At 47.2% G+C, this 15,532-nt stretch overlaps 1 protein-coding gene across 6 annotated transcripts in view; it reads left to right on the forward strand.

Moving 5' to 3' along the window:
* Nucleotides 1–15,532, forward strand: part of LOC129700722 (netrin receptor UNC5C-like) — a 286,525-nt gene that overhangs the window by 174,428 nt on the left and 96,565 nt on the right. For 4 of the 6 annotated variants that reach the window (XM_055641363.1, XM_055641371.1, XM_055641344.1 and 1 more), the window contains exon 2: nt 1,155–1,319. The exons of the other annotated variants lie outside the window; for them this stretch is intronic. In XM_055641363.1, coding sequence (XP_055497338.1) covers nt 1,155–1,319 — 165 coding nt within the window. The remainder of the gene's footprint in view (nt 1–1,154; nt 1,320–15,532) is intronic. 6 annotated transcript variants of the gene reach the window in all.

Genomic DNA, 15,532 nt, shown 5'->3' on the forward strand with positions numbered 1-15,532 from the left:
CATGGTTCTCATCTGTACGCAAGTGATCCATTCCCCGCATATCCACGTGCCTATCCAAAAGCCTCGTACTTCCCAATATCATTTCTGCCTCCACCACCATTCCAGGCAGCTCGTTCCCGGCATTCGCCACCTTCTCAGTACATCTCCTTTAAACTTGGTCCCTCTCACCTTAAAGCTATGCCCTTTAGCCTTTGACATTTCAACCCTGGTGAACGGTTCTGACTGTCTAACCTACGTATGCCTCTCATAACGCCAGAGAAAATAGTTGGTGACCTTCTTCAGATTGCATTAAGGGGATGAAAGCTGGAAAGAGGAGGTAGGGACGTGGACAAAGCCTGGTGAGTGATAGGTGGATACGGGAGGGGGGGGGGGTTGTGCGATGGTGGTGATAGGCAGATTGGATAGAGTGGATGTGGAGAGGCTTTTTCCACTAATGGGAGAGTCTAGGACCTGGAGGAAACCCACGCGATCACAGGGTGAACGTACAAACTCTACACAGCCAACAACCGAGGTCAAGATTGAACCCAGTTCTCTGACGCTGTGAGACAGCAACTCTACCCGCTGTGCTGTCACTATTGTTCAGCACCCATCAATGGATGGGATAAAGTACAACATATCTCACCGTTCACACTCAGATGGATGATAGTTTAGACTTTAGATTTTGGAGATATAGCGCGGAAAATGGCCCTTTGGCCCACTGAGTCCACGCCAACCAGCGAACACTCTGTACACTAACGCAATCCTACACTCTAGAGACAAGTTACAATTTTACCGCGGTCAATTAAGCTACAAACCTGTATGTCTTTGCAGTGTAGGGCTGAAACCCTTCTTCACTTGCACTGCGCTGAAGTTAGGATTAAACCCCATTGTTAGGATTCAACACAAGTCTCTGATGCTGTAATGCAGCAACTCTACCCCTTCATCAGGGATTTGGGCCAAATGCAGGCAAATGGGACCTCATGGTCAGCATGGAGTAGTTGGGCCAAAGGGCCTGTTTCCGTACTGTGTGACTCCACGACTATTGGTTTAACTTGGCATCATGTTCGGCACGGACGTTGTGGGCCGAATGGCCTGTACTGTTGTGTGTGGCGTGGTGGGTGGAGATGGTGATGGTGGGACTGTGTGCTCTGATGCTTCTCTCTTGTTGCACGTAGTGGATGGTGGGTGGACGGAGTGGAGCAGGTGGTCAACATGTGGGACGGATTGCATGCACTGGCGCTGGAGGGAGTGCACGGCCCCTGCCCCTAAATCCGGTGGGAAGGACTGCCACGGACTCGTGCTAGACTCCAAAAACTGCACCGATGGCTTATGCATGCAAAGTAAGTGAGGAGGCAAACCCTCTAACCCCCCCCCCCCCCCCCCTCCTTCCCCTGTAGCTGGGTTTGGGAACAGCTCCATCCAAGACTGCAAGAAATTGCAGAGAATTGTGAACGTAACCCTGACCATCACACAAACCAACCTCTTCACACCATCACACAAACCAACCAACATTGACTCCATCTATAACTCCACGCTGCCTTGGCAAGGCCACCAGCATAATCAAGGACTAGTCTCACTCTAGATAGTCCCTCTTCTCGCCTCTCCCATCAGGCAAGAGGTACAGAAACGTGAACACCTCCAGATTCAGGGACAGTGTCTTCCCAGCAGCTATCAGGCAACTGATCCGTCCTATCACAAACTAAAGAACAGTCCTGAGTTTTCATCTGCCTCATAAGAGACCCTTAGACTTTACTGGACTTTATCTTACACTAAACTTTATTCCCTCTATCCTGTGTCTGTACATTGTGGAGAACTCGACTGCAATCATGTATAGTCTTCTCACTGACTGGTTAACACGCAACAAAAAAATATTTTCACTGTACCTCGGAACATGACAATAAAGTGAATTAAACTAAATAAGAACTTGTGGCAATTTACAGTGAAGAAGGGTCTCGACCCAAAATGTCACCTATCCATGTTCTCCAGAGAGGCTGCCTTATCTGCTGCGTTATGTCAGCCCCAATCTCAACATGTCCCAGAGGATTACCCATGCACATTAGTTCAATGTTATCCCACTTTCTCATCCAGTCCCTACACACAAGGGGCAATTTACAGAGGCCAATTAACCTACAAACCTGCACGTCTTTGGGATGTGGGAGGAAACCGGAACACCCGGTGGAAACCCACAAGGTTACAGGGAGAAGGTGCAAACTCCACACAGACAACAGCCAAGGCCAGGATCAAACCCAGGTCTCTGGCACTGTGAGGCAGCAACTCTACCACTGCCACCCTAACGCACAAGATGCTGGAATCGCAGAAGAAGAATAAGCTGGAGGAACTCAACGTCTATGGAAGGGAAACAGATATTTCGTGTCAACACCCTTCATCAAGTCTGTACCCTTGCTAGACCATGAGACCTGTTTACATGGAGACGGAAGGAACAGCAGGTGCTGAAATCCTGAGCAAAACACAAAGTGCTGGAAGAACTCAGCAGGTCAGGCGGCATCTTTGGAAATAAAGTAACGGTGCTGTTTCGGGTTGAGACCTATCTTCAGACTGAGAATTAGCGGAGAGTGAAACTACAGATATGGAAGGGTACAAAAAAATGTATGGGGTGAAAAGGACAGATCAAAGCAGGCGATGAGCATCAAAATCTGGAATGTTTCATTGTTGGCTGAGGGGAAGAGGATCTTGCTCTCTCCACCTCCCCCTTTGAGGGTGCAGGCAAGTGGGCCTCAATGGGCATACGTACCTCCTGCTAGCAATGGTTCAATGGTGCTTTTACTGTCACCTACAAAGTGCTTACACAGTGAAATTATTTTTCATACAACCAGTCCAGTAGAGTATTGCTTTATCCCCCGATCCAGGATTAGCATGTGTAAGAAATAGTCCACTGAGCCCGCATGCAAGAAATGTCATGTTTTGGCGATATTTTTAAAGTCCACACTCCAGTTCTCATGTTCCAGACCAGTCCCAGGCTGTGGCGGGGCCTCCAGACTTCACCTTCCTTGGACGGCACGTCCCTTTCCTCGCCCGTCCATCTTTCTTCCCCGGGGGAGCTTCCAGCAGCTGACCTTGAGGGCGTGGTAGATCCGATCCCGGATCCCACCGGCCTTGATCCTTGCCTGTCGTCACTTGGCTCCATCTTCCGTGTCTCTGGTCTTCATGGGGGTGAGCAGGGGCGGGCACGGAGGCCTCCCTCCCCCTCCCAGGCCGCTGGTACGCCTGGTCCAACGAGGAGGGACCGCCTGGGCGACATCCTCCTGCAGGCTTCAGTCCGGGCGACCGCGGGGGGGACCATCTCGACAGGGTCCCCTTGAAGCCGTGAACCACCGGGTCTTCCGTTCCATTCTGTTCGGTGGAGCAAGGACCTTGACCCCCTGGACGTGTCTCACATGCTCCAATATAGCCTGAAGTCTATAGACTTCAAAGGACCAGGTCTAGATGTACAAATCCAAGACTGTGTTCAGGTGGAGGCTCAAAGTGCTGGAGTAATGCCCCTGTCCCACTTAGGAAACCTGAACGGAAACCTCTGGAGACTTTGCGCCCCCACCAAAGGTTTCTGTGTGATTCCCGGAGGTTTTTATCAGTCTCCCTACCTGCTTTCACTGCCTGCAACCTCCGGCTACCACCTGCATCCTCCGAGAACCGCACGTTCAGGTTTCCTAAGTGGGACAGGGGCATCTAGCGGTTGGGCTTCATCTCTAGAGAACATGGATAGGTGATGTTTCGGGTCAGTACCCAAGAAGGGTCCTTAACTGAAACATCACCTCTCCATGTTGCCAGAGATGCTGCATGACCCACTGAGTTACTCCAGCACTTTGTCTTATTTTTTGTAAACCAGCATCTGCAGTTCCTCGTCTCTGTGTGCAGGTGAACTGGGATTAACAGTGATCCCAATTCGCACCTCTTCTATCCTAATACTGTTTTGCCAGGATGTTGTCAGCGCTCAAAAGCCTGGGCTATATGGGGAGGTGCGCAGACTAGGACTTTATTCCATGGAGCGCAGAAGGATGAGGGGTGATTTTCTAGAGGTGTACAAAATCATGGGATGAATAGACCGGGTAGACGCACAGAGTTTCTTGCCCAGAGCAGGTGAATCGAGAACCAGAGGACATAGGTTTAAGGTGAGGGAGGAAAGATTTAATAGGAGCCTGAGGGTGTACACAAAGGGTAGTGGGTGTATGAAATGAGCTGCCAGAGGAGGTAGTTGAGGCAGGTGCAGTCATAACATTCATGAGACATTTAGACAGGTACATGGACAGGATAGGTTGAGAGAGATATGGGCCAAGTGCGAACAGGTGGGACTGGTGTAGATGGGGCATGTTGGTCGGCATGGGCAAGTTGGGCCGAAGGGTCTGTTTTTTTTTTCTCTCTTTCCTCCTTTTCTCCCGTTATGTATTATGTTTACATATTCTGTTGTGCTGCAGCAAGTAAGAATTTCATTGTCCTATCTGGGGGACATGACAATAAAACACTCTTGACTTGTTTTCATGCTGTGTGACCTTGGTCTTTTCATCTCCAGCCTTTGTCTAACCCTCTGCCTGTCGAGTTATGCTTGTAATAAGGCTCGTACCACGACGTAAATGGAGTATCTCTTTATTTAACAACTCTGTACAACAGCAGCAACAGCAACAGCCTCATGTGCCAGTCCAGGCAACTCCCTAACTGCCACACCCCAGGGTTCCAGTCACATCCGGTTACTGGAGCCTGGCTTCTGTCACACAGGGTCCTAGTGCCCGTCTGCCCAGCCTTACACTATTTTAGCATAATACCACATGCCTATAGAAACCACCCTCACCAGTGTCCACCTACCAGGTCAGGTTTTGTCATTTTCCATCTCACTTCCAACTTCCCCCCCCCCCCCCCCCCCCCCCCCCCCCCCCACCAGCACTACAATCAGTCTGAAGAAGGATCCCACGCTGGAAAGTTACTTATCTATGTTCTCCAGCGATGCAGCCTGACCCACTGAGTTACTCCAGCACTGTGTGGCTTTTTTTGTTACAGTGTTTCCAGAAACTCCTTCAGCCTTCACAAATGGTCTTGGATCAATGCCAGTTAGTTCCCAGAGAGGCCAAATAAGTCCAGTCAGCGAAAAGACTGTACTTGATTAAAAAAGGTTTAGAAGGAGGTGCCAAACGTGGGTAAACGGGGCCAGGTTAGATGGGGCATTTTGGTTGGTATGGCCAAGTTGGGCCAAAAAACCTGTTCCATGCTGGTATGACCATGATTGTATGACTTTTTGCCAGCGTGACTATGAAGGAAAAATAGTGGAGAGATTTCAATATGTCAATTGTATTGCAATGAGGTTACTGGTGTAGAGAAGCCCAGAACACTACTGCAGAAAGTTGACAACGCAGTGGCACAGTGGGTAGCGCCAGAGACCTGGGTTCAATCCTGACCTTGGGTGCTGTCTCCATGCACATTCTCCCTGTGATCGCGTGGGTTTTCTCCAAGTGCTCCAGTTTCCTCCCGTGCCTTGAAGACGTGCGGTTTGTAGCTAATTAGCGTTCTGTACAATTGCCCCTAGGAAGTGGATGAGAAAATGGAATAACATAGAACTAGTGAGAACGGGTGATCGATGGATGGCATGAACCTGGTGGGCCGAAGGGCCTGTTTCCTTGCTGTACCTCTAAACTAAACTAATGTAAACCCGTCATTCTTTGGCCAATGTCTTTAGACTTTAGAGATACAGCGTGGAAAGAGGCCCTTTGGCCCACCGAGACCATGCCAACCAGTGATCACCCCGTACACTATTTCTATCCTACACAATAAGAACAATTTATAATTTATAGAAGGCAATAATCGTACAAACCGGAACATCTTTGGAGTGGGATGAAGCCGGAGCACCCAGAGAAAACCCTCATGGTGACAGGGAGAATGTACAAACTCCATACAGATAGCACCAGTGATCAGGATCGAGCCTTGGTCTTTGGCGATGTAATGCCCCTGTCCCATGTGCGGTTCCCGGAGGTTGCAGGTGGTTGCCAGAGGTTGCAGGTAGTGGAAGCAGGTAGGGAGACTGACAAAAAACCTCCGGGAACAGCACGGAAACCTTGGGTGGGGCGCAAAGTCTCCAGAGGTTTCCGTTCAGGTTTCCTAAGTGGGACAAGGGCATAAGGCTGTAACTACCACTGCGTCACCATGCCGCCATGTCTTTAAAGTGAGTCGCTAAGGTAGCTTCCCGAATATTTTCGGGAGCAGATTAGGTGGTCGAGAAGGAATTACATACTGTACCTACATACAAAGTGCATTCAGTGAGTAGATGAAATATCCAGTCACAATCTGCATGGACGTTTTGCTAATGCAAGTAATTCGCACTGTTGGGGATTAGAATTTGCTTTCCGACACCTGACATCATTGGAGAGCTGAAATTGTTAACTCTGTATATTTGTATTGTCAATGGCGTTCTGAATGATTTATGAACTATCAGAATTTAATTTAACTGTTGTTCATTGGTGATTACAAACAAGTCTCGCTCCCACCCATCCAGCCAAATGAGATCCATCTTGACAGATTAAGATTTTCCATTTATGGCCTCTGATGATGAATTGACATTCTTAAATGCACAGAGGAAAGATTGTTTGCAAATGAGACCCTTGTAGAATACATAATTCATTTGGCGAATAAACTGTCAGCCTTCTGGGTATTAAACATGAAAGTAGTTATTAACTTTAGATTGATTTTTACTGGACTACCAGTTTTAGGTCACTCTTTATAATTATTAAACTAATAGATTAATTTCTGGGCTAAAAGAGGTTCAAAGGTTTCAAAGGTCTTTTATTGTCACGTGTACCAATTAAGGTTCAGTGATATGCGAATTACTAAACAGCCATATGGGGGAAAAAAGCAACAAGCCACACAACTACATTAAAGCTAACATAAACATCCGCTACAGTGGATTCCCCACATTCCTCACTGTGATGGAAGGCAATAAAGTCCAATCTTCATCCTCTTTAGTCTCCCGCGTTCGGGGCAGTCGAGCCATCCCTCGGGGTGATCAAAGCCCCCACAGCTGGAGGTTGAAGACCCCGCGTCGGGGTGATCGAAACTCCCGCGGCTTGGAGTCGGTCTCATTGCATGGCGGTGCAGGAGTAGGCCATTTGGCCCTTCGAGCCAGCACCGCCATGCAATGTGATCATGGCTGATCATCCCCAATCAGTACCCCGTTCCTGCCTTCTCCCCATATCCCCTGACTGCTATTTTTAAGAGCCCTTTCTAGCTCTCTCTTGAAAGCATCCCGAGAACCTGCCTCCACTGCCCTCTGAGGCAGAGAATTCCACAGACTCACCACTCTCTGTGAGAAAAAGTGTTTCCTCATCTCCGTTCTAAATGGCTTACTCCTTATTCTTAAACTATGGCCCCTGGTTCTGGACTCCCCCAACACCGGGAACATGTTTCCTGCCTCTAGCGCATCCAAGCCCTTAATAATCTTACATGTCTCAATGAGATTGCCTCTCATCCTTCTAAACTCCGCAGTCTCTGACCAGGTCCGCAAGCACCCATGGTTGGAGCTCCGAGGTCGACCCCGGCAAAGGGATTGCGAGCTCCACGAAGGTAAGTCCGCAGGCACCCGTGGTTGCACTGGGAGATGAGATTGATTAGGATGAGTCTGTGTTCATGCGTCACTGTGATCCCAGTGAATTATACAAGATCCTGAGCAGACTATCCAGGGTCAATAGAGAGTGAACACACGTTTTAACCATTATGGATTTTAGTTATAGTGGCCGAACTTACTATCGGCTGCTGACACCACCCTTGGCTTGCACCCCCTCCAAGCCAGACCTACTGCCATCACCCCCGGCTCTCACCGCCTCCCGGCCACTTCCAGGCCACCCCTGCCTCTGCCATCGCCGACCCTCACCAGGACTCCTGGACCCCGCCAAACCTCGCCTCTGTCCCAGCCACCAGCATGCCTGGGCCGTCAACTCACCTGGATTCCTGGTCCAGTTCCAGACCGAGAGTCTGAAGAAGGGTCTCAACCCGAAACATCACTTATCCATGTTCTCCAGAGATGCTGCCTGACCTGATAAAACTTTGTGTCTCTTTGTGAATTAACCAGTAACTGCAGTTCTTTACACAATGATAATCCCTTGCTCAGTTATAGAAGACACATTCCAAACACATACAGCTTTGTAAGTTAATAGGTTTGTGGAAATTGTCCCCAGTGTATAGGATAGTGTTTGTGTATGGAATGATCGCTGGTCGGCGTGGACTGGGCCAAAAGGCCTGTTTTATTGCTGTACTTCTAAAGTAAAGCACCAAAATTCTGGACTTCTCATTAACTTGAGGAGCTGCATAAGGCATGATGATAGCAAACAAGTAATCAAACAATGTAACTGATTCATGTGCTGCCAGGGGTGGGGGTGGAGGGAGATATGATGGTGGCGTTAAGGAGGCTTTTAGATAGACACATGGATATGCAAGGAATGGTGGGATATGGATCATGTGCAACAGATAAGAGTTGGAGAAACAAGGAACTGCAGATGCTGAAGGACACAAAAGGACACAGTGCTGGAGTAACACAGCAGGTCACGCAGCATCTCTGGAGAACATGATAGGTGACATTTCCTGTCGAGACCCATCTTTAGGCTGATGTGAAGTCTGACGAAGAGCCCGACCCAAAACATTACTTATCCATGTTCTCTAGAGAAGCTGCCTGACCCAATAAACATTGGTCTTGGCATCACATCCAGCTCAGACTTTGTAGGCTGAAGGGCCTGTTCTTGTGCTGCACTGTTACTCTCCCTCTTACTCCCTCTCCCTCTCCCTCTCCCCTCCATATCTCTCTCGCTCCCTCTCTCCCTCTCTCTCGAAGCTCCACAGTGTTCCAGTCACCACACACAGTTGCAGCTCGCTGCACCCTTGGCAGACAGTGGAATGGAGTGGTTGGGAATATTGAGGATGGCTGATGACACATCCACATGTCCAGACATCCTAACCATTTTGTTAAATTACTTTAATCAACTAAGTCGGTTGATTTAATTTTTATGCTGCAACGCGCAGTAACTGTTAAAACCCGGGATCTAATTTCATTAAATGTACATTTATATTCATTATTCCAATACTGTTTGAGAAATGGCAGATGATTGCGGGCATTTGGGTTTTATTTGTTAGTCATTGGCATCCTCTTGTTGTAACTGTCCCAAGATACTCATCAGCAGATAATAGGAACAGTCGTCAGTTCCACTGCAAGGCAGCAGTTCGTGCCTGTCCAGTGAAAACCAGCTTCCTACACATTTTGTCTGCTCCACTGCACAATCTCCTCACGTTATGCCAACTTTAAGTAGTTCTCCCCCCCCCCCCCCCCCCCCCCCTGGACACACTAACAGCAGCCAGACAGTGCTCTTCTTCCGACATTGTTTTAGGATCCACTTTGTGAACAGGAATAGATCGTGTAGACTCACAGAGTCTTTTGCCCAGAGTAGGGCAATCGAGAGCCAGAGGACATGGGTTAAGGGTGAGGGGAAGATGGATTTAATCGGAACTTGAGGGGCAACTCTTTCACACAAAGGACAGGAGGTGCGGAGAACAAGCTGCCGGAGGAGGTTGTTGAAGCAGGGACTATTGCAAAGTTGAAGATACATTTAGACAGGTACATGGTTAGGACAGATTTGATGGATCTGGGGCAAACGCAGGCGGGAGGGACTAGTGTAGATGGGGCATGTTGGCCGGTGTGGGCAAGTTAGGCCGAAGGGCTTGTTTCCACGCTGTATGATGCTTGTGAGGTTATCCACTTTGGCGGCAAAAACAAGGCAGATTATTATCTCAATTGGGGTAGGTTAGATAAGGGAGGGGGGGGGTGGCGAGATCTGGGTGTCCTTGTAGTTGAGTTTGCTTACAGGTACAGAGGTGCTAATGTTTTTGGCCACACAAGAGGATTTCAGTATAGGATAAAGCTTGTGTATAGGGCTCTGGTGATCCACTTTGGCAGTTTTGGCCTAAAAAAGACAGTGATTGAGGCAGTGCAGTGTAGGTTCACAAGATTGATCCCTGGGATCTCATATGGGATTGAAAGATTAGGTTAGGTAAAAGATTGAAAAGACTAGGGGGGGGGGGGGGTTTGCATATCAGCCCAACATCAGTGTCGATGATGGGCTGCAGAGGGCAGCGAGGACCTGGGTAAGAATCCTTGTACACCGGTCGACTGAAAAGATTGGGTGGATCTTACTGGTAGGGTACAGCACCTTTTCCTCAGCCACAGTATGAAGAAAGTGTCTAATGGAATGTTGGCTCCATTCATAACACACAGAGGATTTCAGTATAGGAGTAACAGCTGCTTTTTTGCAGAAGATGACACAGCTTCTTCTGCAATGAGGAGGAGTATAGGGCTCTGGTGGAGACCACATCTGGAGTATTGGAGGGGGAGGAGGAGGTACAGTTTTGGAGGTGGTCCTAAGGTAATGAAGGACATCCTTGGAAGATTGAGGCAGTGCAGTGTCAAAGTAGGTTCACGAGATCCCTGGGATCTGGAGTATTGTGTACAGTTTTGGCCTAATTTAATGAAGGACATCCTTGTGATTGAGGCAGTGCAGTGTAGGTTCACGAGATCCCTGGGATGGTGGGACTGTCATATGAGGAAAGATTGAAAAGACTAGGCTTGTATTCACTGGAGTTTAGAAGGATGAGGGGGACCTTATAGAAACTTATAAAATGACTGGACAAGCTAGATGCATGATGCATGAAAAATGTTCCAAATGTTGGGCGAGTCCAGAACCAGGGGCCGCAGTCTTAGAATAAATGGGAGGTCATTTAAGACTGAGGTGAGAAAAAACGTTTTCACCCAAAGAGTTGTAAATTTGTGGAATTCCCTGCCGCAGAGGCCAGTGGAGGCCAAATCACTGGATGGATTTAAAAGAGAGTTAGATAGAGCTCAAGGGGCTAGTGTAGTCAAGGGATATGGGGAGAAGGCAGGCACGGGTTATTGATAGGGGACGATCAGCCATGATCACAATGAATGGCGATGCTGGCTCGAAGGGCTGAATGGCCTCCTCCTGCATCTATTTTCTATGTTTCTATGATTCTCTGACTCTGTGGCAGCGTCCCAAGTAGTTTGGCTTGCGAGGTACATATGACACATTACAAGTTAAAGTGACTCAACGGCAATGAAGTTAATGGCAGTCATCAGCATCAACAGGAAAGCGTTTTTTGGTAATATTAACATCTGCCAGCCCATTACTTCCCCAGTGACGTTCATTTTTGCCATTTGAAAACAAAATGCCCTAATTTGACACAAGATGACATCTGCCAATTCGAAGGTGCAGAAAATCACACTTATGACCTTATGAATCTCGCTGTTAACTACCACTCGCTGTGAAAACAACTCATTGATTCATAGCCGCACAGCAATTAAACAGGACCTTCGGCCCAACTTGCCACATGCTGACCAATGTGCCCCATCTACACTAGTCCCACCTGCCATCTACACTAGTTTCACCCATATTCCTCCAAACCTACCCTATCCATGTACCTGTCTAATTGCTTCTGAATCAATGCAATAGTCCCTGCCTCAACAACCTCCTCCAGCTGCCTGTTCCATACATCCACCACCCTTTGTGGAAAAAGTTATCCCTCAAATTCCTATAAAATCTTTCCCCCTTCTCAAACTCACTGCAATCTGTACACTCTGTATTTAAGTATAAATTTGCCTATGTATAGTAAGTGTAGGAAGGAACTGCAGATGCCAGTTTGTACCAAAGAAATACATAAAGTGCTGGAGTAACTCACCAGGTCAGGCAGCTTCTATGGAGAAAAACGATGGATGATATTTTGGGTCGAAAGTTTTGGGCTGAAGAAGAGTTCTGACCCGAAACGTCATCCATTCTTTTTCTCCAGAGATGCTACCTGACCCGTTGAGTTACTCCAGCACTCTGTGTCTATCCGATGTAGAGTAAGATTTTTATAGAGTCCTGCAGCACAGATACAGGCTCTTCAATGCAATCTACTATTCTTACACAATTGTACCTAAAGGGCCTGTCCCACTGTATCAGGTAATTATCAGAGTTCTCCCGAGTTTCCCCTGATTCAAACTCGGAAAATTATGGTAACAGCCGCTCGTAGGTACTCGGGGCTCTCGTGGACATATTTCAACATGTTGAAACGACTTACAACCGCGTTTCCCGAATACCTGCCGTTAGCGTTATGAGCCGCTAAGAGACGTCCCGAGCTCCGATGTACCCGCTACGTACATTCTACATACTTACCATGAGTTTGATTTTTTTTTTTTTAAACTCGGGAGAGCACTTGGGTAAACTCGCAGAGTGGGACAGGCCCTTTAGTATGATTGTGCCTAAGTTATAGTAAGATTTTTTTATAGTCAAACAGCACGGAATCAGGCCCTTTGGTCCAACTTTCCTGTGCCAACCAACATATCCCATCTGCACTAGTCCCACCTGCCTGAGTTTGGCCCATTTCCCCAAACCTTTCCTATTCATGCACCTGTTCAAATGTCTTTTAAGTGTTCGTAATTCATAGGAGCAGAATTAGGCCATTCAGCCCATCGCGTCTACTCTACAAGAACATTGGTTTATTGAACTATAGACAGATAGATTCATAGAACTGTACAGCACAAGAACAGGCCTCTTGGCCCATAATGTTTGTGCTGAACATGACGCCAAGACCAACTCTTCTCTACCTGCATATAATCCTTATCCCTCTATTCCTTGTGGATCCAAATGTCAACCCGAAAGCCTCTTAAACGCCACTATCACATCTGCCCCAAACACCAACCCTCGCAGCACATTCCCAACACCCACCATTATCTGTGAAAAAACCTCCCTGCACATTTCCTTTAAACTTTGCCCCTCTCACTGTAACACTATGCCCTCTGATCTTTGATGTTTCCTCCCTGGGAACAAGTGCTCTATCTGACAACCCTATGTATGGCTCCCATCATTTGATATACTTCTCTCAGGTCTCCCCTTAGGGATTAGTTATAACGAGAGGCTAAGGAAGAGGATGACGATAAACGTGTCAGAGCAGGATTAGGTGAGGGAATTATCGTAATTTAATTAGGTCCCACCCCATCCCTCATCTTCTGCCAGGCTTTGTCCTGCCCCTCTACTCCCCTGGCTTTCTTTCCCCTCCCCCACAAACAGTCTGAAGAAGCGTCCCGACCCGAAAGGTCACCTATCCATGTTCCATCCAAGGTTTGAGATGCTGTTCCCATAAACAGGAGAGCTGTTGGCACAGAGGGGAAGCACGGTGGTGCAGCGGTAGAGCTACTACCTTACAGCGCCAGAGACATGGGCTCCATCCTGACCTTGGGTGCTGTCTGTACGGAGTTTGCAAGTTCCACCTGTGACTGCGTGGGTTTTCCCCGGGAGCTCCGGTCTCCTCCCATTCTCCAGAGATGTGCCGGTTTGTAGGTTAATAGTAAGATTAAACGAGAACTTACCAGTTTGAAGTGTGATCTTTATTTTATGAGGAGGAACGTTGAGGGAATACGTGAAGAACCCCGCTAGGACGCATGCGTGTCATTCTTCAAAGCAGCGGTGTGGAATCACAGATAACTATAATGACTAAACATAGCAAGATTAGAGAAGAGATACCAGTTCAGGATATGATCAAGGGTGGGAGCGGAGGGCAAGTATTCCCACAACGTTCCTCCTCATAAAATAAAAATCAAACTTCAAACTGGTAAGTTTTCGTTTAATCTTACTATTTTACTTCGGAGTCACGTGAGTGACTTGAAGATTTTAAAGCTGTGATTCTATGCCGTGGAACGAGTCCATGCCTCACTTCTGCCTTGATTGTGGGGAGAATAGTGTTAACATCATTAGATATCAATACGATCTTGAAACAACAATTTTTTTTAATTAAATCCAAATCATAGCCCCTATTTATGGGTAAATCATATTACAGAACTTAAAAGTGTTTCTGCAAATGTTCCAGGTTCTATGACCGGTTTATGATAAAATCGTTGGAACGTTCTTTCCGTTGACCATCCTGCCATCTTGAGGATTTGGTCCATAGGAACATCCAACTGTTTTGCTGCTGATGTAGCTGCAGCCCTGGTGGAGTGAGATTTAAAAACGTTAGTATCTACTCCTGCCTTCATTAGGACCTGTTTTAGCCATCGTGAGATGGTCTGGGCTGTTACTTTTTTATGTGGCTGTTTGTGGCTAATTAACAGTGCCATTTCTTTCCCTCTGATGATTCTTGTCTGTTCAATGTATAATAGTAAATGAGTTACTACACAGAGGCGGTCATCCGTCGGGTAGGCCCTGAATTCTATGTTTTGTCCTGCTATTCGTGGTCTGTTCTGTTTTATTAAGTCATGGATAAGAAAAATCAAATTCCCAGATGAAGTGGTCAAGTTGTCCAGCCTTGATAGAGTTTTTGTAGTGACTGGACCCTTTGTGCCGTGACCAAAGCCATCAGCATGACCATTTTCATAGTTAGTTTTTGTAGGGACAGAGCTGTTGGTGGAGACCAGTTTCTCAACATGGTCAATACAATGCTCACGTTCCAAATTTGGGCGTACCTGGTTCTTGGGGGATTCGTGTTGAAAATGCCCCTCATCAGTTTGGTTACCAGGGGGTGATTCCCTACAGAATGCCGTTCTGTTCCTTGCCATAGGTAGTTTGACAGAGCACTTCTGGCACAGTTGATGGCACTGTAGCTGAGCCCCTCATCGTAGTGTAGACTGGCCAGAAATTCCAGAACAGACGGAATATTGTTGGACCTGTGGTTGAGGTTATTGTCGTGACAGTACTTCCCCCATTTCTTAATGTGCACCAAGTACTGTTTTTTGATGGACTGTCTGTGGGCCGATGCAATCATGTCCATTGTTCGGTCCATCAGTCCCATGTGTTGTAGAGGCGCTTTCAGACTCTACAAATTAATAAGTTGGTATGTTTATGACAGGGGTGCCTTTCCTGTGTTACTGGATGGACCAGTAAATTTGGTCTATGTTGAATGGTGATGCACGGTTCTAATGCCATGTCTAGTATCACCGGGAACCATGGTTGAGTAGGCCAATCGGGTACTATAAGAATCCCAGATGCAGAGTCTTGTTGTATTTTCCTTAGTACCCGACTGATGAGGCAAAAGGAGGGAATGCATCTGTATCTGTAGCTGCTGCCCCAGGGTCTGGTTCCCATGAAACATAACTTGGTAATTGGTGATTTAGCCTGGATGCGAAAAGATCAATATCTGGTGTTCCATACCGTGCTGTAATTTCGGCAAATACATGTTTATCCAATATCCATTCAGTGTTTTCATTAAATTTGCATGACCTGGTGTCTGCCACTAAATTTTGTCTACCTGGTAAGTAAGTGGCTGATATCCAAATATTCCTCTGGATGCACCATTGCCAAATTGTGTTGGCCAGATTGTCACATGATGTCGATTTATTTCCACCCATCTGGTTGATATATGCTACCACGGTGGTGGTGTCAATTTGTAGTCTAACATGCTGGTGATTTAACCCCGAACAATATGACTTAAGGCCATGGAATGCACTTAACATTTCCAGGTAGTTTATACCCCGTGCTTTTAATAATGATGCTTCCTGTGCATTCCATCTCCCTCCACAGCTCGAGATGGAATT

The sequence above is a fragment of the Leucoraja erinacea genome, chromosome 1 (genome assembly GCF_028641065.1).
Source record: "Leucoraja erinacea ecotype New England chromosome 1, Leri_hhj_1, whole genome shotgun sequence".
Taxonomy (NCBI): Eukaryota; Metazoa; Chordata; class Chondrichthyes; order Rajiformes; family Rajidae; genus Leucoraja; species Leucoraja erinaceus.